Below are 23623 nucleotides of genomic sequence, written 5' to 3'. Positions count from 1 at the left end.
CCACTGCATTTGTTTGAACTCCAGAGATGAGAGTAAATTCCAGGCGTGGGTAATAAACACACTGGCCCGAAGTTCATATTCTCCACAGTTGGACTGTTATTAGCTGCTGAGCTACAGTGGGAATATTGACATCTGCAGGAGGGAATGAGACAGGACTGTGAGTGGGACAGGTACAGCAATGTGATGTCGTGTGGTTCTACATAGTGTGGTTCTAGCAGACATACATTTGCTTACATTGGCATAGACACTGAAACTTACAATACTGACAGTATCTGAAACTTAAATCTTTTTACATATGAACAACTTTAGAGATGTGCATATGTTTACGAATCCTTAAAGAATCCATGAATTTTGAATATATCGAATTAATTGGTTGATTTGACTGTATTTAAAATCAATGAGATTAATTAAATGTTTAATGCCATCGCATTTATTCAGTGCAGTTGACACCTTTACCTAATTTATGACATAATAACAGTTTCTGGTGCTGTATTCAACTTGTTTCAAAGGATCATATGACTTTAACCACTACTCAACTTTAAAATGCTAAAATGAATAAAAATTGTGTCAGAATTTCATCATTACTTAATCATTTAATTTTTATTTTATTTACCATGGGACACAAAAGAAGTTTTCTGAATATGACTGCCTTCACAAAGTGCATCAGAAAAGGGTTTTCAGTGATTAACAACTTAAATTCCACTCTCTACCTCACACAAAGATATTGGATGCCATCTAAGAGCATCGTTTTTAAGTTTTGTACTAGTTTTTGCCATTTTTGGCAATAAATTATTGTGATTACATTTATCTTTTTGTATTGTTAAGAAATGGTTAGGGTAGATGTAGGGGTGGGATTAATGGGCTGACTAAAAATATATTCACTGCACATTTATCTGCCTGATACATTTTTTTTATATTATTGAAGTGGTTAGATTTGGGTTGGGTTGTGTTTGGGGATCTAAAATATCTTTAAAATAGTAAAAATGTAACTATACAAATATATTTATAATATAAAGGATTTATACCCATTTTTACATGTCTAAATAAAAAAGTAACATTTTAGATGCTGTCAATGTGTCCATATTGTACATTTCAGCATCCATCTAAACGTACAAAAATGTACATACACTCAAAAAAATATTGTAGCCTATCTTTCAGATTTACACATTTCAATTTCATAACAAAATTCCATCCAGTTGAATTGCATAATATTTAGCTAAATTAAACTAATAAAACCAAAATAATGACTTTTTTGTTATTTTATTTTATTAAAGTTCACGCAATTAAATTTGATTACATTTTTGTTATGAAATTGAAATGCATAGATCTGAAATGTATTTTTTGAGTGTTTAAATGTTACGTATGAATACCTACGAAAAATAATGAGATCAGGCTACAAATAGTGAGACAAGTCAGAATATTTGGCACAAAAAGCATGACAAACTTTTAAAGGAACAGCTGACATAAAAATAAAACTCATTTTCATGTGATTATTTACTCATCCTCATGTCATTCCAAACCTTCACAAAGTTATGCTTATTTTTATTTATTTTTCGGTGGAACACAAAAGTTGAATTTTTTTTGCAGCTCTTGGCATACAACGACGTTCAGAGTCAAGTTCCACAAATTACAAGAAATTAATAAAACAATGCTCTGAAAGTACCACAAATGTAGTATAATCGACTTGTGTGCTATATTCCAAGTGTTCTGAAGCCATACAATAGCATCAGATGGACCAGCAATGATTACTAGAAGGCAATTCTGCTAACTGCTAGATCCAAGTGATTTCTTTCTCTCTTATAACTTTTCTTATAACTCTCCATTGGTTTGTCAGATTCAAGTCCTTTACATCAAGACAGTCACAACATTGCTGAAGAAAGCTATTTGAGGTTGTGAAATTACAGCAGCAGGGGTGAACATACTGATGGTTATCACCATCACTGCATACGCTTCATAATTCACTATAGCCCTGTAGATGTATAGATGTAGAGTACTTCAGTTCTCACAAGCCTCTGCTGGGATCTCAGCTCATGTACCTTTAGTGAAGCCTATATATTACAGATGCCCACTGCATTTGTCCCTACGGAGCATTTCTTGATTGCCAGGGCTCAAAGGTGCTTGCTTGAATCTACAACGAAACTGTGTGCAATAGTCATATCCTTAGCTCATCAAAGGATGCAGGTTTCCTGTCTGTTTTCCTGGCCCATGTTATTGTGTTCTTGGGCCTCACACCTGGAGTTCTGTTGAGAAGAACTCGAGATATTGAGCAGAAATTATTTTTCAGTATATTTGCTAGTGGTGTGTGTGTCTGTACAAGTCTGTGTGATTCAACCTCAAATTTCGCAGCGTGTCTAGTACTCTTCCCATTGGCGGGCCATGCATTTTAAGTCTAGGCCTTCAGTGTGATTCATGCCATTAAGGAAACACAGTTTCACAATGAATAAGACACCCAATGCCTTTGTCATTGTCATTGATCATTGTCGCAGCTAACTAGTACATTTTAAAAACATGTCCACGCACGAAAGCCAGAACTTGAAACGACACTTAATGCTCAAGCAAGCCTAATTTAAACTGCAGCATGACTGTTTTGTTAAATGAACACCACCTGAACAGACATTCAAAAATCATAATTTTTCATATGAATCTACCAAGGAGGTCTATAATACCTGGAAAAAATCTATCTAATAATATTTGCGATTTAAATGTTGCTTGCAATAAATTACATTTCATGAGGGTACACGGTTATGCTGCGTTCCATTCAGGTTGGATGTGGGATATTCCTACTTGATATCTCCGACCATAAATGCATTCCATTCCACGATATTTGGAACTACAATGCTCCCGTTAGCTTAGCAGGGGTTTGACTCTCATTAGAGATGTCTCCTAGCAACCCATCTGATAAACAATGCTGCAGCGCTAGCATTTGTGCTTCAGGTGTGTGATTATCAAAAGAGATTATAATATTTTATACACCTGTTTCTGCAGCAGGCATTTGTTAAACAAGCTTTAATATCATGTAATGTGGAAACGAACTAGTTTATCGATATTACTTAATAAAGTGAATGTTTATCACTTACTTTGTATATCTCCCTGAGTGTCGAAATGTTTGTGTGACATCATGCCCCTGCATCTCGGCGAAATCAGAGTTGAGAATTTCTGCACGAGCCTACAAGTTGTAATTCTGACTTAAAGATGCATTCCATTGCACTTTTCCTAGTAGGAAGTTGTAAAATCCGGCTTTCCAAGTTGAATGGAATGCAGCACTACTTTTCAAAACTTGATCTGACACTGAATGCTTCAGCAGCCTAATTTACACTTAGAAAACTTCTGATGTTGCTATAGCAATGCAAAAATCACTTACCAATTTACTTGAAGTGAAAATCAGTCCTCCTTTCCTGTTTAATAAATTAAGCAATCACACAGTCATGCAGAACATCTCATGTTTTTAAATCCATAAGGATCTCTTTCTCAACGGCGATGACAGCCGACTCGTCAGCAAGATCTCAAGCTCTTCGCTTTCAAATTATGTACATCACTTAAAGCGTGATTGCGTCACTCAAGGCCAGCTAGAAGGCCTCGACCGGGGCATATCCTAAAGATCACACCCACCAAGAACAAATAAATCAATCTGATTGGCTGATGAATCTGACAGTCTGACTTTAGTTGCCCATTCATTTGCACTGTTGAGGGATTCTGTGGAAATTCTGAAGGCCTGAGGGGGTGGAGCTCAAACTCACACGCTGCTTCGGCTAAGGAGCTTGGCTTCGGGCATGCGATTTGTGAAACAGTTCTTACTTTGCTTGTAAGCATCAAGGAATGAATTCTGAGTGGATAAACTTTTAGTTTTTCTCTATTTGTTTGTAGATTAATTAAGAGTGGAAAGCGATTAAAAATACATAGGCAAAAAGGTGATTGAGAATTAAAGGATGAAAAATATTTATTTATTTGGCATGTTAAGCCAGCAGAGAAGGCGATTAGTACGTTGTGCAATCGACTAGTTTCTTTATCTTTTGTTATGTCATTTTTAGCAGCTCTACTTTGATTACCGTGCCGACAGTGTCACATATTCCGTTTTTGCCTTGACTTTTTGTTGAAATTCTTGTTTAGTTCCCCGTTCCAGTTTCCTGTGTTAGTTTTGTAGTCCTTTGTAGTTTTATTTCTTGATTGGTTTTCCCCTGATTGTTTCCCCAGGTGTTCCTCGTTCCCTTGTTTTCCCTTGTGTATTTAAGCCCTTGTTTCCCCTGGTTTCTTTGTCAGTCTTCACATGTGTTGTCATGTTCTGTGCCTGGTTCCCTGTGTTTTGTTGCCTTTTATTCTGAGTTACCTTGTTTATCTTTTGTTTCATTAAAAGCTGCGTTTAGATCCTCATTCCTCGTCTGCCTCGTCACAAGCAATATGCAGTGCTTTAGCTGTTAGTTTGTTTGCACTGTAAAACACTCCCGGAAAAATATCTTTAAACGTCTTTAAAAATATCCCTTTTAAAAACATGTCGCAAGACCTCTGCATTCTGTTCCCTTCCATTGCCCTCCATCGAGCTGTATTTGAACTCAAGAACACATCTTATATAAACATTCCCAGAGAATCATGTCCAGTTGGGGTCGGTGAACCCTAAACTATACAGGATTTCCCTTGACTAGTCATTAAAAAATGACTTACACTTACAATAGAAGTGAATGGGGACAATTTTTGGAGGGTGTAAAAGCAGAAATGTGAAGCTTATAATTTTATAGAAGCACTTATGTTTATGTTTACAAGCATATCCTTTATGTCTTGTGGCTATACTTTTGTAACAGTGAGTATTTAAATGTTAAAAAATTGACCATCATTCACTTTTGAATCATTCACTTTCATCATTGTAAGTGCCTTAATGTAACCTCGTTTTTTGCTCTCTCTTTTTTTAAGAAAAGGTGGAGCGTGTTGAAATGTATTTTTATGGTAATTAACATTATGTTACAAATTCTTTCGATTGAGCTTAACTTGAATTGAACCTGGAATGCTCCTTCAAGGCAACCCACAGATTAATCCATTTTAAAAATATGTGGTTTTGTACATCCCTAGTACACTGTGTTCACATATACAGTGATTTTAAAGCTGTAGGTTCCATCAACTCGTCACCCCAGTATTATCGGTGGACTGTAAAACTGGCTATAGAGCGCAACAGTGCCCACTTTTTCAGCCATCTCGGTTCTGGAAGTGGTTTTTTATCCATAGGGATTTTATTAAAGTGTTATAAAAGCTTTTTAAGATATGTACCAAACCAACCAGCTCCAAGGTAAATTACAACATTACAAGCTTTGATTTGAATCTAAAAAAGGTTTTGAAAATCAGAAGAAAAATAAAAGGTTTAGAAAAAAAGATTGAGGTACAAGACTATGAACTACAATCCCATGAAGCATTGTGAATGGTGTAATCGAATTAAAAAGGATTTAAATATACAGTACTGATTAAAGTGGTTGGTTTTAAGTATAGAAACTTGATATTCAGATGTACACAAATATAGAAGTAGTTTGGAGAAGTAGAGTGTAGGGAGACCGACTCGATTGTGTTATTCACAGTGCGTCATAGGAGATGGCGGTCACTGCAGAGCTCTTTTGCCGCACTTTATTTTTAAAGGTTTGTAAGTTATCTTAATAAATCAGTTCCGCTTTGGAAAAAAAATGCTTGTGATTTTTTTTTACTTCCTGAACCAACAATAACCAAATAACCTTGCACACCTGAAAAATACGTAGTTGGAAGGTGTGTAGGACATTTACTATAGTAAAGTCAAAAAAAGAAAAAAAAAAGAAAGAAAAAAAATTCCGAACACTAACTTAGCTTCCGAAGAATATCAGAAAATTTGTATTGCAACGTTTCGGTCACACGACCTTCGTCAGGCATTTACCAAGCATGGTAAATGCCTGATGAATGTCATGCAATAAACATTTTGTGATATTCTATGCAAGCTAAGGTAGTGTGCAGGATTTTTTTCTTTTTTTGACTTTATTTCCTGAACCTGACTGTTGCGCTCTATAAGTTTTGAAAGTCTGATCACTAATGGTTGTTATTATACTGGTAAAAATAAGATGTCATTCTAATTTGACAAGGAATTTGTTTTCTTTCTGCTGAAATGAATAATCTGCAGGGAAAACGTTGTGTGTATAAATTGCACCAGAACGTATTGCATCATACCTTGAAGAGCGATTAAATGATTATGCATGAATTAAACTTTCTTGAAATGCTAATTTCTCACATATGCTCCAACGTCTTCTCTCCCATGGATTGTTTTTACAGATTGTGATTATGCATTATGCATAACTTTTTTATATTTTCCATTTTTAAGTATTTAATGTAAATACATAACATTATTCTTTGTGTTGTATTACCCTGGCCTGGCATTAATTAAAAAAAAAGAACAAGTTGAAACTGCTGCGATGTGGTTTCAAAACAGCTGCTGAGGGAGTGAAAGCAAATTTGGCATCTTCCTCTTTTCTGACTGCTGTAATTCAGCTCTCTCTGTTTTGTTTTTTTTGTTGTTGTTTTTTTATTTTTATTTATTTTTTTTACCTCTTTTGGAAAGTCATTGAAACTTAAATGTCTTTTTCTGATGATACAAATGGGAACGCAAAAACAATATTTGCTGTTGCTGTCGTTTATGTCACCACAGATCACTAAATCTCTAACTCTGGTTGCATTGTTACTGAAAATTTGAGATTGCACACACACACACACACACACACACACATACACACACAGTTACACGGATTCTTGAGATAAGGGACAAAACATGTCCTACATAAAGTTCTCTTTATGTTAAAAATCAAGAAATTATTATAATAAAAATACTGAAAAAGTTAAATCTAAAGGAAATGTGTATACTCGTGGCATTTATTATTTATATATTTGTAAATATTTTCATTAGATTTTTTTTTAAATGTTTAAAAAAAAAAAAAAAAATATATATATATATATATATATATATATATATATATATATATATATATATATATATATATATATATATATATATATATATTTAAGTTTCTGCAGTCACAACTTCAACATGTCAACTCCGTCATTCCCATTGTAATCATTTCTGTTAAAAATTGTGGGATGATTTTGGTATTTGAGTTTAGGTTTTGGAGGCAGCTTTAACTGAGGGGAAAAAATGGCTCCAGAGTACAAAACATGGTTAAATGGAAAAATATTACTTTTTTTCGACTCCATCAGAATTTTCAGAATAGTGTTTGAAAATAGAAAAAACAATGTATAGAATGTGTTTTATCACTTAACTCCTTTACTGAACACCATTATTCAATAGTTAAATACTTTACAATCTTGTTGGATGGATCAAATTAAAATAGCATTTTGTTTAGTGTGTCTGACGGAGTTGACACAATTGACAGTAGGTGTAAGTTATGAAGTGAATAAGCATCAATTTTCAGAATTTTTAATTTTTTGATTTTTTAAACCTGTTCCCTTACATGGTTCGTTTGCTGAGACCTTTGTCTACAAACATATCCATTTCAAATTAATTTATTATTAAAAAATAAAAACAAAAATGTTTTGTCCCTTATTTCAAGAATCAGTGCGTAATGAGACTCGTTAAAACATTAAAACAATAGCAGCATCACTCATTACCAGTGATGTAAAGTAATGAAGTACAAATACTTAGTTACTGTACTTAAGTAGTTATTTTCCAAAATGTTACTTTCTTGAGTATTTAAATTTCTTTTTGACAAAAAAGAATTTTTACTCTGATACAAACCTTCTTGTTACTCATCATCCAGATTTAAAAAAGTTTGTTTCATTATTTACGAAAAGAGAGCAGAGAGCAGCTTATAAACAGAGCGCTGTGTTTGATTGACAGCAGTGTGAGGACAGACACTCAGCGCATGTGCTCATCAGAGCAGCAAGGCACGCTGAACTGCCTAAACGCGCTTCCAAACACAAAGATAAGATGCAGTTTACCCTAGCTTTGTACAAACCTTATGGTCTAAATGTAATCATTACTGTACAAACGCCACAGAATACGAGGAACACAGAAACAATGGAGGACTCTTCTAAGATACTGTGGAATAATAACAGTAGGCGTTTTTTCTACCAAATAATTTTGCTTAATTTATGAATGATGGTGAATGGAAAATTGGGTGCTGTGTGCTTTTGATTTTTTCTACTGGACCGGTAGCACCGAGTATTGACTCAATTTGGTACCTGTGAGCTGTTTGTCGGCTGCTTTGAAACTCTCACATGTGTGTGGATGCCTCCGCGTGCTCATGTTCGTCCTGGGTTTTGTCCGTCTGTCCTGGAAAGATACAATTTTATTTGCAAAATGTCCTGGAATTTGAACATTTTCCTGACCCGCTCACCTATATGAGTGCTTGTTTATGTGCACACTGTTCAAGAAGACTGATCAAACGTGCTCTCCTAAACCACTCTTTTATATGAATCTTTAGAAAGTCTGAATCATGTAAGTGAATCGGTTTGTTCGGAGGATTCATGTACTGTACATGAACTGTATTAAAGGACGATTCATTTGAGTTTCACGCAGAATACACCACACATTATTTCATGTCTTCTAATTTGTTGATACCTGTAAATATTTAGTTAAATGCTGCTCTTCACCACTTTTTTCGATTAATTTATTTACGTGAATGTGTTTACATTTATTTACACTGGTGTATCTGTTCAAATGCTGTTTAATACTGATAATTATATATTTTTTAATAAAGGTAGACTAATACTTTAATGTAGGCCCTATTGTTAATAGCTTGTAGTGTAGTAACTATTATTAAAAATGGTAACTTCATCACAAAATTGTTCAGAGACAGAATAAGTAAATATGTTGAGTTTATACATAATACAATTATTGATATTATTGTTTGAATTAATTATATTCTGTTCATGTTCATTTGAACTATAACTTATTTTCTGAATAAAATGCCCAGTTTTTATCAACCTGTGCCTCAGCTTTACATATTGTATACTGAACTATTTTTTTTAATTTATTTGTTTAGGGAGAGTATAAAACAAACAAACAAACAAACCAAAAAAAAAAGTATTGTACATAGATTATTTACATGCTAATTTGCATCTCAGGTGCCTAGATTGGCTTTTTTTTTTCCCTAGCAAATTTTTTTTAATATAAAATAAATAAATAAATAAAACTAAACAAAAGTAAAACAAGCATTTTAAAATTTTAGAGAAAATTTTAAAGGGATAGTTCACCCAAACATGAAAATTCTCTCATCATTTACTCACCCTCATGCCATCCCAGATGTGTATGACTTTCTTTCTTCTGCAGAACAAAAACAAAGATTTTTAGAAGAATATATCAGCTCTGTAGGACAAAATATCAAATAAAGGCATCATAAAAGTATTCCATACGACTCCAGTGGTTTACTCAATGTCTTCTGAAGTGATCTATTTGGTTTTGGGTAAGAACAATCCAAAATATAACTCTGTTGATGTTGTCATTGCAGTCTCTTGGCACGATCATGATTTCCAGCTCGATTACACTTCCTAGTGCTTGACACATGTGCAGATTGCGAAATGGTGCTAGGAAGTTTAATCAAGCTTGAAATAACAATCACCATGGAGACTGCTGTCAAGATTTATAGTGAAAAAGGAGTTACATTTTGGTCTTTTCTCACCCAAAACCGATTGAATCACTTCAGAAGACCTGGATTAAGTCACTGGAGTCTGATGGATTATGTTTATGCTGAATTTATCTGCGTTCTGGAGCTTCAAAGGTCTGGTCACCATTCACTTGCATTGTATGAACCTACAGAGCTGAAATATTCTTCTAAAAACCATCATTTGTGTTCAGTGGAAGAAAGAAAGTCATACACATCTGGGATGGCAAGAGGGTGAGTAAACGATGAGAGAATTTTCATTTTTGGGTGAACTATCCCTTTAATTATAAAAGTTAATATTTATTGTATCCAATATAATTCATATGAGACTCAATTATCTGGTTTTAGAAATAACAACATACAGATCGCATTTGGGTTGTATTTTAAAACGGGTTTGAATTTGTAGTACTTTTACTTTTTGATACTTAAGTATTTTTAAAACCAGGTACTTTTTACTTTTACTTAAGTAGTTTGTCAATGGATGACTTTTACTTAAGTAATAACTTTGTGTGGTATCTGTACTTTTTCTTAGGTATGGAAATTGAGTACTTTTTCCACTACTGCTCATTGCTACCTAATGATGCCTTCTTAACGCTGTTTAAACCTTTATACACACACACACACACACTGACACATCTACTAGTTTCTCAATTTTCGGTTCAATTTGTTTAGTCCTAAATGAAAACTTCTTGATGTGTGAAAAAATTTTAGGTTACAAACTGGTAATTACAAGGGTATTATGCTTTAAATGTGGTTATGAGGACATTTCTAGTGTCCCCATTATTCAAATCGTTCAAAAAACATACTAAACAATGTTTTTTGAAAATGAAAAATAGGTTTAGGGGTAGGGTTAGGGCATAGAATCTATAGTTCATACAGTATAAAAATTATTATGTCTATGGAGAGTCCTCATAAGGATAGCCGCACCAACATGTGTGTGTCTGTGTGTGTGTGTGTGTGTGTGTGTGTGTGTGTGTGTGTGTGTGTGTGTGTGTGTTTGGGTGTTGATTTTGCGTTTGCCCGTCGGGCACAGGAATTCAGTTGTTCCAGTAAACAGCAACAGGAGAAAATGAGCAGGTGCGTGAAGAGTACTTCACTGCCGCTTTCATCCTGATCGGCAAAAGAGTCCCTGCCGAGAGAAATCAGCCCGACCACAAACAGCCGTGATTGGAAAGAGTCTGAGCTTCAGAGAGACGGCAGTGAGAGATAAGGCCAAACTATCAGTCATGCCCAAACCTAGGCCGAGAGACTGCATTAAAAACACACCATTTATATGTCAGATGTTTAAGTATACAGTACTAGACAAAAGTTTGGACACACCAACTCATTCTTTAATTTTATTATTTTCCACATTTTAGAATAATAGTAAAGTCATCACGACAAAAATCATGTAATTGCTAAGAAAGGAAACAGCACACCTCTTGTCAACAAGAGCAATGATTCAAGATATCATTCATGTCCATAGCGCAAATGGTACCAGTTACAGTATGTCAAAATTTAATACTTCGTATTAGTAGTTTGTCAAAATTCCTAACCCTAAATGTGAGCAATAGTAATAGTGATGATTGTTTTGGCAAAGACCCATAACTGAGTGTTTCTTAATTAATGGACTCCTACTTACATTCACATTTCGGTATAACTCAATTACTTGCGTCACATCACGGACATTTAACACCAACACCTATTGCACTATCATAGCTATTATTCACATACCGCTATTATTCAATATATAAATTCTTGAATATTATATAATATATATAACATGTCTTTTATTGCATACAGCACTGGATTCACTTTATATATTTTATGCATGTGTTTATATTGCATTTACTTAATGCATACATTTAAGTTCTTTAATTAAGTTTGTTCTCTGTGTAAATATGTTCACTCTGTGTCTGTGCATATTGCACATTTTATGTTGTCGCTCTGTGAGAAGCACCCAAGTAAGAATTTTATTGTACTTGTTACATTGTACTTTGTACATATGACAATACATGCTTTGACTTTGACTCTGACTTGACTTCTTCAACTTCAGGCACTTTCAGCACTGTGGATTTCTAGAAAGTAAAGCCTTGTTAAAACATTTTTCACACTTTCAGTAATTTTTTGCATTTGTCTGCCAACAATGTCCAACTGTGTATGTACTGCACATGCATCACATAAGATTAGCCATTTTTGTATTTTTTTCTGCGGGGTCTTGTTTTCTTGTCAAGTGACCAATAAGCTTCTTCTTTACTGAAGAACGGACAAGACGTCAAGCTGATGTGAATGTTTTCATTGCACTCAGATTCTGTCACCAGGCTTTTTTCTTGCACTAAAATGAGCCACAACAGTCTGTTTTTATTGGATGCATTTCTTTACTCACTGAAAGCTGCATGTTGTTGTCATGCGTTCTACGACAAGCCTCGATTGGATAAATAACCACTCAAGCAGTTTCACAAGGAAAAGTTACTCCATATTCACAATCACGTCTTTTGTATTGCGACAGAAAAGACACAAGAAGAGAAAGAGCGAGTTCCGTGACTGTGAGAACAGGTACTTTACAGTGCAGAAATAATGCAAAATCAACTAATGACGGATAAAAATAACCACAATATAAATTTTCCAGTTTTGGTCCATTTTAAAATATAACCTTGCAAAAGCCAACCAAACCTGCATTTGGATGAGAAGCTTATTGCTCTTTGGAGTCAACAAGTATGTTTGTATGACATATCCATTATGTCATATCATCACAGATTATTAAAAGAAAAACATTTCTGCTGCCCAGATCTTTGCACAACATGACTAGAAATGTGTAAAACCTTTTACATTTAAATAAGCTTTATATTTGTATATAGCTTTAGATTATATAAATATATTGTAGTCTACATTTATAAAACATTATGTATAAATATGCATACCTTTAATATACTTTTGAATAGTTAAATTTCTACCAATTGACACACGTTTGTTGCCAGCTCAATGTGACAATAAATGTGTGAAAGAGAAGGATGCAATTTGTTTTTGCTATGCATTCTCAATAGCACATGCCTTTAACATCTCTTGGAGTAATATTGAAAAATGCCTGTGTATTCAAAAGCTTCAGGTTGATTGGCTGTGAAAATGGGGCGTGACATTGAAGCGTTGAGAAAAGTCAAAGGCAGTCATTAAGTGTCACACCTTCCCTCCGTTTCTAATCGGTAAATGTGACAGGCTTTCTGACTAGGAGGGCGAGATCAGTCACTTAATTGTGACTCCCTCCACCCAAATCGAGTTGTTCTGAGTCTGCTAATGTGGAGCCAGCTTAAGCCAGTAAGAACGCCGGTAAAGGTGTTTACATGCAACGTGAAATTGGCGTAAGGGGCAAAAATCTTGTCGATTGTTTTATTCTTAAACCATTTATGATCTTATACCCATAAAGGAACGCTGTTTAATGCATTTACATTATTAAGCATAATTGGTGTAAGAACGTGCATGTTTACGCACTTGATGTTGAGATCCGGGCTCTGTGCCGAGCCATACCATCTTTTGCAGGACTCCTTGTTCTTCTTCTAATTGGAAAAAGAATGTTTGAAAATCTAAAATTTATATTTCCTATTCACACAGTAAAGCAGAATATATAAAATAACCATCTTGAGACAAATGTTTTTGTGAAACATCTAATGTGCCCAAGACTTTTGTACAGGACTGCATATTCAGTAAGTGGTGTCCAAACATTTTACTGGAACTGTATTTATGTTCTTGTGTTTTGAATTTGCGAAACTGTGGGTATGCCAAAAAATATGCAATTTGCCAAGCATGAATCAGGTGGAGTTTTAGATAAAGATCCATTTGAAACGGGTGTTGCAGTGCTATATAAACAATGTGCTATCTGTGTCTAACAAGCACAGAAGGAAAACAAAAAGAGTCTGTTGAGGCTTTACGAGATAACAAAACGACAATACAGTAATCTTAGAGTTTAGTTTGACAGCTGGGATTGGGGTTACATGCAGATGTAATGAAATAAAGTGCACAGGGAAATGTGTGTGTGAGGTATAATGTGGGAGCCACATTTGTCACAGCTGGAAAGCTTGCGCTGTTGATTGGTTGAGTTGTCCCCCCCCCCCCACCCGCTGAGCCAATGAGAGGGTGATATTTTTACCCCATTCCCTCCAGGCGAGCTCTCAACGCTGTTCAGGTACACACACTTACACGCAAACACTCAAGCCTTAAAGTGTCTTTCTATATTTCCTAAACAACATACATACACACACACGCATACATACACACTTCTCATCTGTCATTTTATTTGTGCGTGAAGAAATGTTTTTTAGGCATCATAGACTCACCCATAGAAACAAAGGTTGTTCCAAACAGACATATTTATACTACCTCATTTTGCCCAAATAATGCAAAAAAAAAAAAAAAAAAAGAAAGGCGGCATCAGATGAAACCTCGTAGAGAATACAATTACAGACACAAATGGTTCACTGAAAGGTTGTAGGTTTAAATCCTGAAAAAGTTGATCCATGATCTGTCACCACTGAGCCCTTAAGCAGTATTTAACCTCAGGTAGATCTAGGAGGATTTGACCTGTAATAAGTGTACTTTAAGTTGAAGCTCTGTTTTAGGGACAGACTGGATGTCTGAAAGTTTGAAGACTGAAGTTTTGTGGATTTTTGTCCATGCCTGTTGTTTTAAAGCTTCCTGTATATGCTAGAGCAGGGCTCAACATTATATATTTTTGGTAACACTTTACAATAAGTTTCCATTTGTTACCATTAGTTAACAACACTAGTTAACATGAACTAACAATGAACAATACTTTTACAGCATATTGGTTAATGTTAATGTCAACATAAACTAATACATTTAAAAAATAAAAGTTGCGTTTGTGAACATTAGTTAATGCTCTACAAACTAACAATGAACAGTTATAAAGTTATAAAGTTTTAACAGTTATAAAACTAACATTAATAAAGATTAATAAATGCTGTAAAAAATATATTGTTTATTGTTTGTTTATGATACCTAATGCAATAACTAATGTTAACGAATGGAACCTTGTTATAAAGTGTTACCAGAAATTTACTAGATGTAATTTTGATGCTTGTATATTTTACGGTGCATTAGCATCGTTTATATTATTAAATTATAAACTTGATATATTAAACTTCTGAAACTGTAAAAATCTGCTTTTCACTTTATAATGTATTTGTCAATCACCATAGTAACTACAGAAGGGCGCACAATGACATGAAGTTAATCAAAAGTGGGCCTTCCAGGAGCAATGACCAATAAACATGTAGAGACAGTGCTCAGTGTCACACACAAACACTAAACACCATCAGGGGAACACATAAGAAATTCAAATAATGCAATAAACATTAACTAAACTACATCAAATTTAACACAGAACAACCCGATGTACATAACTGATATAAAATATAAGAAGAAACATAACTATTCCCATAAAATATAATGAAATGTAATGGGTCATGCAGGGAATTCTGTGAATGCTGATAATTGTTTTTTACCTTAATTTTAACTATAATGTACTGTTAAACAATACTATTTTTTACCATTAATTATACTGGAAATTAAAATCTCCCGAGAGCGAGAACCACACATTATAGCAACCACGAGGAGGTTACCCCATGTGACTCTACCCTCCCTAGCAACCGGGCCTATTTGGTTGCTTAGGAGACCTGGCTGGAGTCACTCAGCACACCCTGGATTCGAACTCGAGACTCCAGGTGTGGTAGTCTGTGTCAGTACTCGCTGAGCTACCCAGGCCCCCCTGCATAGTTTTCTAAAAATGTGTGCTATCATTTTAAATAATTACTGAAACTCAGTGTCAGTGTTGCAGTGAGGAGTTAGCTTTGAAGCTTATTTAAAAGTCTGATCATTCAAAGCACATAAGCGGGTTCGGTGCAGTGCGACAGCGATGTTTTTAGACATTCTGATATTCCATGCCTTCAATGAGCCCATCAGGTATAACTATGATGGATTTTGTGTTCATATAAATTCGTTTCAAGCATTTCTCTTTGTGTTTTCAGGTGGAATGGCTGAAGAACGAAGAAATTATCGATCCTGCAGATGATCGTAATTTCTACATCACCATCGATCACAACCTGATCATCAAACAGGCACGACTGTCCGACACCTCTAACTACACCTGCGTCGCTAAGAATATTGTTGCTAAGAGACGCAGTACAACGGCTACAGTGATTGTCTACGGTGAGTGTTTTCTGAGCTTTACCAACCTGCTCTTAGAATCAAGTCACTGTACCTTTACATTTGCTAAAGGTTTATTCGTGGCTCGTTGTACGTATTGTGGCATTTTTTGCCCTGTTTCTTACACAATGCTCTCTTTTGACATCAAAATACTTTTACATGGCATGACTACAGAGGCGATACATTTTAATGTTTGCATTTCATAACCAACATTTACAACCTTATTCAAGTGTGATCAGAGTTTGCAGAAGCTCAACTGATGGAGCATTGCACTTGCGATGCAAAGGAATGGAGTAAGAGTCCTGAAGAGCATGTGAGTCGAACATATCGTAGAAGCACCACAAAATGACATGGTTGCTTCAGCAATTACATTTTTCATGCCACTTTTGCTTTTTGTGATACTATCAGTTAGGTTTAAGGTTTAGTGTAGGGAGGTCAGTTATGCTAATCTAAAATTCAATAGAGCATGATTCTTAAAAACCTCTTCTGTTTGGGAGAACATTTAACTCTCTTTTAGCGCCAGACAGTGAACATTTCATCTCGGAACTGCCTCAAAACGTGTAATGAAACACCTCCAGGGTTGGGAGAGTTACTTTTGAAATGTATTCCACTACAGATTACAGAATACATGCTGTAAAATTGTAATGTGTAACGTATTCTGTTAGATTACTCAAGGTCAGTAACATATTCTAAATACTTTGGATTACTTCTTCAGCACTGGTAGATTTTTTCACTTGTTTTGACTATAAAAACTCTGGCAGTACATTATGACAAAATACACGTTAAAAATACATTCTCTGAAAAACCGAAATATCTTATGCAATTTCAATCAAATTGATCTTGTTTTAAGGATTTTTAGATATTTTTACAGGAAAACAATACAAAAATTATTAGCAAGAATACAAACTTTTTAAAATTATAAAAAAAAAAAAATTGCAATGAAGTTTTGAGTCTTCTGGGTCATTTTAGAATGGAACACCTTTATGGTCATAAGATGGAAATATCAAGTAGGAATATTACACATTCGACTTAAATGGTACGCAACATAACTGCCAGCAATGATGAGCATATTTACATGCACGTTCTTATACTGATAATACTTAATAAGCTGACAACATGTAAGGTCATATAAACTCCTGAAGTGATTTTCCTTTATCAAGGGAAGATAATAAATGATTTTAGAAAACCTTTTTTGCCCGTTATCCTGATTTTGCATTACATGTAAACTATTTTACTGGCTTATCCAATGTGCAAAAGTTTTGTGTGCATGACTGTTTATGTTTTGATGTCAAAAAGCGAGAATAGCCAGATGATTTTAAGTCTCATGTAAATGCAGTTTTCTTGAGTCATAACTGATTTTTGGTTGTTGTCAGCATAGTGGTGTGCATGTAAATGCATTCAATGTTATTGTAAAATTTTTATATTTGTTCAGTCCCAGTAAATTATGCCAGATCGCGGTAGTCTGCTGTATACTTCACAACTTAGCACTCAAACCAGCCTTCAAGATGGGAAATTGCGTTCAACACAGATTGTTTACTTGTTTGCATAATTCCTTTCCTAATTCGGGTGCTAAAACAACACAGGTAGCACATGCAAATACACGGCGCAATTAATTCATAGTGAGTTCTTCCCTAAACTATTCTTAATAGTTTCAACCTGAAAAATCTGAAAGTTTTCAGAATTTTGTTTGTGTTAATGTCCATCTTAACGCCACATTAGCAGTCTACATCTCATCTCGCTAATTAATACGTTCTCAGAGAAGTGAGTGTGTGTCAGTCTCATCAAGGGAATTCTGATTGCCTCTCGAAAGTCATCTTTCAGAGTTTTGCTAAAAACATAACACAGTCACGCAGACACACACAAACACTCCAACTTCTGTCTCAAAACTTCTCACCACCACCTGCTGATTTTCGCTCAGACAGGAGCTCCGGAGTGTGTATATGTGCTGCACTTTTGCATCTGTCATGCCGCACATCACTGCACACACACACATATCAATTACTCTTACATCTTTAAAAACACTCACACAAAAGTGCTCTCACACACAGGTGAATGTTTAATAGCTTGTCATCGTTTTTGAATGATAGAAATTTGTCTGTTTTGAATGTGAAAAGCAGAACCACTCTCTTTCTTGACCTACATTCTGAAAGAGTTGTGAACTTGGTCTTCACTGAAGCATTCAGTGGTTTTAATGTTTCATTTTCTATTCCAGACAAAAGCTTCTGTTTTGTAGGAGCTTTTGTTGAATATAAGAGGTTGTCACCCTGAAGGTATTGATATGCTGTGACAATTTTGATCTCAATGATTTATGAATGAATTCTGCTGGATTCTTTTTAGTTCATGATCTGTTCTAGCCCATAAGAAAGAAAAATCACCAACAAGATCTCTTTAATATTTTATGTGATTCTCCTAGATAGCAGAGAGTTTAAATGGAGAGCAAAATGAAATGTTTTCTAAAGATGACTTCCTTTGGTTTTCTTGAGAAAAAGACACAAGTACAGGGTTCCAGCAGTCATGGAAAAACCTGGAAATAGCAGAGAATTTAAAAGTGAGATTTACAGGCCTGGAAAAGTCATGGAAATAATAAAATTGTAAACTAATGCATTGACTAAGATTTCACATCTGGGTTATTCCATGTCAAATAACGTCCTGGTTACTTGCGTAACCTCCGTTCCCTGATGGAGGGAACGAGACATTGTGTCGATGTAGTGACACTAGGGGTCACACTTGGGAGCCCAAAACACCACTGGTCTTTGATAAAAGGCCTCTGAAAATTGGCGAGTGGTATTTGCATGCCACTCCCCTGGACATACGGGTATAAAAGGAGCTGGAATGCAACCACTCATTCAGGTTTTATGCTGAGGAGCCGAGACAAGGTCCGGCCATTTCTGTGGGTAGTTCAGCGTTGTGGCAGGTGGGACACAACGTCTTATTCCCTCCATCAGGGAACGGAGGTTACGCAAGTAACCTGGATGTTCCCTGTCTGTCACTCACTCGGTGTTGTGTCGATGTAGTGACACTAGGGGTCCCTATACAAAACGCCGCAACTGGCTGAACTGTGTTACGTGAACTGGCGGTGTGTGACGGGCAGACCACTGTGTGCCTCGTAGCCAGCGCACCAGGCCGAAACGTAACCTCCCCCAACATAGTTATGAGTGTCAAACTGCCCTTTGGGGACAAGTCGACTACCCAAAAGATAGAGACAGGCTAACTCAGTTGTGGCCTCTTTTCCCCTTCTTTTTTTCCACTCCCTAAAAAAGAAGGGGGATTATCTGACTGGGCCGCCAGGTCTAGTCGGGGGGTGTCCCTCCCAAGGGACCACACCTTGCCCAAAGAGAGGGGGGGTTATTTAAGTGGAAAATACATCACATGGTCTTGCCGATCATGTGGAGAGTCTCATGGTAGATCCTACCCAACGGGGGAGGAGTTGCTACAAACATGGAGACTGTGGCAGAGGGGGCTCTGCCCAAGGAAGACGCAGTTTGCCAACAGGAAAACGAATTAGTGGAAGATATACATCGCATGGGGTTACCTTACAGGGAACCGCCACATGCGGAGCACCTACCCCAGAACAGGGCTCTTAGTTAGCATGTGTACTGGGCCGGCAGTGAGTCTCTCTGAAAACTCGACTGCCACAGGGCTCGGAGGAAGTCAACCAGGGAACATAGTTTGTGAACACTGCTGGGAATAAATGGCGCACGTCTTCAGCTCAGAGGAGGTAAAAAGGGCTATGTGCAAGCGATACACCCGGCCAGCTATCCAGGGCTTATCTGCTTGTATTGCGTGCCACTACCTGGGACAAAACCGGTTCCACCCTGAGGTTGTAGAACCTTGCAAAGGTGTTGGGTGTTGCCCAGCCTGCTGCTCTGCAAATGTCTGTTAGAGAGGCACCCCTGGCCAGGGCCCAGGAGGCCGCTACACCCCTGGTAGAATGGGCTCGTAGCCCTACCGGGGGCGGCACATCCTGGGTGTGATATGCCATAGCTATGGCGTCAATGAGCCAGTGGGCGATCCTCTGCTTGGAGACAGCGCTTCCTTTCCACTGTGCTCCAAAGCAGACAAAGAGCTGCTCAGAGATCCAAAAGCTCTGCGTACGATCCAAATAGATGTGTAAAGCACGCACCGGACACAGCAATGACAGGGCTGGGTCTGCCTCCTCCTGGGCAGCGCTCACAGGTTCACCACCTGGTCCCTAAAAGGGGTTGTGGGAACCTTGGGCACATAGCCCGGTCCGGGTCTCAGGATCACTTGAGAGTAGCCCAGACCGAACTCCAGGCCCGTTTCGCTGACAGAGAATGCTTGCATGTCTCCTACCCTCTTGATGGAAGTGAGCGCACTCAGGAGGGCAGTCTTCAAGGAGAGTGCCTTAAGCTCAGCTGACTGCAAAGGCTCAAAGAGGGCTCTCTGTAGAGCCTGAAGAACTACAGAGAGGTCCCATGAGGGAATGAGGCACAGTCTGGAGGGATCCAGCCTCCTGGCACCTCTCAGGAACCTGATGATCAGGTCGTTCTTTCCTAAGGACTTACCGTCCACTGTGTCGTGGTGTGCTGCTATAGCAGCAACGTACATCTTCAAGGTGGAAGGGGACAGCCACCCTTCCAACCTCTCCTGCAGGAAGGAAAGCACCAATCCGACTGCGCATCTCTGGGGGTCTTCCCGTCGGGAAGAACACCACTTAGTGAACAGACGCCACTTAAAGGCATATAGGCACCTCATAGAGGGGGCCCTAGCCTGAGTGATCATGTCTGTCATGAGGAGTGTGAGGTCCGAGAACCACGTCTGGGTGGGCCAGTAGGGTGCTACCAGGATGACCTCTCCTCATCCTCCCTGACCTTGCACAGAGTCTGTGCAAGTAGGCTCACTGGGGGAAACGCATATTTGCGTAGGCCAGGAGGCCAGCTATGTGCCAGCGTGTCTATGCCGAGGGGTGCCTCAGTCAGGGTGTACCAGAGCGGGCAGCGGGAGGATTCTTGGGAGGCGAACAGGTCTACCTGTGCCTGTCCGAATCGACTCCAAATCAGCTGGACCACCTGAGGGTGGAGTCTCCACTCTCCCCTGAGGGTAACCTGTCGTGACAGCACGTCTGCTGTAGTGTTAAGGTCGCGCAGGATTTGAGTGGCTCGCAGCAACTTGAAGTGCTGCTGACTCCAGAGGAGGAGATGGCGGGCAAGTTGTGACATACAACAAGAGCGCAGACCGCCTTGGTGGTAGACATATGCTACCGTTGCCGTATTGTCTGTCTGAACTAACACGTGCTTGCCCTGGGTCAACGGCCGGAACCTCCGCAGGGCGAGCAGAATTGCCAACAACTCGAGGCAGTTTATGTGCCAATGCAGTCGCGGGCTCGTCCATAAGCCAGACTGCTGAGGATGCCATATGCCCCAGGAGCCTCTGAAAGAGTTTCAGTGGAACCGCTATTTTTTGTTTGAACGCCTTCAAACAGGCCAGCACCGACTGTGCATGCTCGTTCGTGAGGCGCGCTGTCAAAGAGACTGAGTCCAACTCCAAACCGAGGAAAGAGATGCTCTGAACCGGGAGGAGCTTGCTCTTTTCCCAGTTGACCCAAAGCCCTAATCGGCTAAGGTGCGAGAGCACCAAGTCCCTGTGTGCACACAACATGTCCCGAGAGTGAGCTAGGATTAGCCAATCATCGAGATAGTTGAGAATGCGAATGCCCACTTCCCTTAACGGGGCAAGGGCTGCCTCTGCAACCTTCGTGAAGATGCGAGGGGACAAGGACAGGCCGAAAGGGAGGACCTTGTACTGATACACCTGACCCTCGAATGCAAACCGCAGGAAGGGTCTATGTCGAGGTAGAATCGAGACGTGGAAGTACGCGTCCTTCAGGTCTACCGCCGCGAACCAATCTGATGCCGGACACTTACCAGAATGTGTTTTTGCATCAGCATCTTGAACGGGAGTCTGTGTAAAGCCCGGTTCAGTACTCGCAGGTCCAAGATTGGCCGCAACCCACCGCCTTTTTTCGGTATGATGAAGTAGGGGCTGCAAAACCCCTTCTTCATCTCGGCCGGAGGGACAGGTTCTATCGCATCCTTCCATAGGAGGGTAGCGATCTCCGCGCATGGTAGCAGCGTTTTCGTCCTTCACCAAGGTGAAGTGGATACCGCTGAACCTGGGCGGACGCCTGGCGAACTGAATCGTGTAGCTGAGTCGGACGGTCCGGACCAGCCATCGCGATGGATTGGAAAGCGCAAGCCACTCATCCAAATTCTGTGCAAGGGGGACCAAAGGGACAACATCATCGGACATACTGGCAGGTGGGGCCTCGTGGTGGGGCAGAGCTCGAGGTGCCACACCATGTCATGGCCGTGCTGAGTCTAGGGATATCGAAGCACTTACCTGGCTCCTTGTGACCACCCCTGGAACAGCCTGGGACGGGGAGGAAGAGGCCTGTCCTCGTAACCCATGGAGACTGTCACATCGGGGGCGGATGTGTGCCACAGCTGGGTGCACAGGGGCGGGGAGACTGCCGCTGGAGCGCCAATCCTGCAAGGAAAACCCGTGGACGTTGGTCGTGATGACGACCGTGCACACTGGGTATATGACCCAGGGAAGGAGAAAACCGCTCTTTTGCTGAACTGTTGGGTATCACAGCCACTTGGTGGCGTCTGCTTCCTGCGGTGGGCTCTAAGCTGGGGCCGGGCTGAAGGGGCGGGCTGTGGCAGAGCCGGTGTATTCACCGCAGGGGGACGCCCTTGGCGACGAGCAGACGGGGTGCGGGATCTTGAGCCGCGCCAGGGCATGAATGCCGGAGAGCCTCTGTCTGCTGCTTCACCGTCGAAAACTGCTGGGCAAAGTCCTCGACGGTGTCGCCGAATAGGCCAGCCTGGAAGATGGGGGCAGCAAGGAACCGTGTCTTGTCGGCCTCACCTATCTCGACCAGGTTGAGCCAAAGGTGGCGCTCCTGGACCACTAATGTGGACATCGTCCGCCTGAGAGACCGCAACGTGACCTTCGTCGCTCATAGAGCGAGGTCGGTCACCGAGCGCAGTTCCTGCATCAAATCTGGGGCGGAACTACCCTCAGTTCTTTTAGCGCCTTGGCTTGGTGGACCTGCAGGAGAGCCATGGCGTGCAGGGTGGAGGCGGCTTGTCCAGCAATGCTGTAGGCTTTGGCCGTCAGGGATGACGTGAACCTACAGGGCTTGGATGGGAGCTTTGGGCGTCCGCACCAGGTGGTGGCACTCTGCGGGCATAGGTGCACCGCGAGCGCCTTATCCATCAGGGGAATCACCGTATAGCCCCTGGCCGTCCCGCCTTCGAGAGCTCATCAGCTTCGTGGGCTCCGAACAAGAGGTCGAACTCGCCATGAGACGAGCCGGCGGACTTATCCGGAAGCCCGATCAGGGCAGATGAGCATGCTGGGGAATGGGAGGTCCCCGGGGGGATACCCGGCAGAGGCGATCCCATTGGGGTCCCCAAATCGCCCCCAGTGCTAGCTGCGCTGGCCTCAAACCCATAGGTAGAAGGACCGAGAGGCTTTCTTACGAAAGCAAGCCGCGACCGCAACATTGCCATGGTCATCCATCCACGAATGCTGCCTCCGTGTGGGTCACGCCCAGACACGAAAGACAGCGATAGTGACCGTCTGAAGTTGAGAGGTAACGACAACAACCAGGAATAAAACTCAATCGGAAAGGCATCTTTAAAAAGACGTTCCGTGTGTGCCACTCTTTTAGAGAAATATACTCTTTCAGAAAAATATACTCTCTTTTTTCTGCCGAAGCGCCCAGGGGCATTCTCTGCAGTGCACCAGTGCAGAGGAGGGAGAAGCTGCTGAAATGCGCTGTCAGATCC

At 39.5% G+C, this 23623-nt stretch overlaps 2 protein-coding genes across 4 annotated transcripts in view; both read left to right on the top strand.

Annotated features, from left to right (window-relative positions):
- Positions 1–23623, top strand: part of LOC127440017 (NAD-dependent malic enzyme, mitochondrial-like) — a 714514-nt gene that overhangs the window by 340333 nt on the left and 350558 nt on the right. The gene's annotated exons all lie outside the window — the stretch shown is intronic.
- LOC127440002 (netrin receptor UNC5C-like) overlaps positions 1–23623 on the top strand; it is a 232031-nt gene that overhangs the window by 134305 nt on the left and 74103 nt on the right. Inside the window, exon 5 of the mRNA XM_051696358.1 lies at positions 15629–15809. Within this exon, the coding sequence (XP_051552318.1) occupies positions 15629–15809 (181 nt within the window). The remainder of the gene's footprint in view (positions 1–15628; positions 15810–23623) is intronic.

This window comes from Myxocyprinus asiaticus, chromosome 4 (genome assembly GCF_019703515.2).
Source record: "Myxocyprinus asiaticus isolate MX2 ecotype Aquarium Trade chromosome 4, UBuf_Myxa_2, whole genome shotgun sequence".
NCBI classification, from domain to species: Eukaryota; Metazoa; Chordata; class Actinopteri; order Cypriniformes; family Catostomidae; genus Myxocyprinus; species Myxocyprinus asiaticus.
Note: the sequence above shows the minus strand (reverse complement) of the source record. Positions and strands in the feature narration are given on the sequence as shown.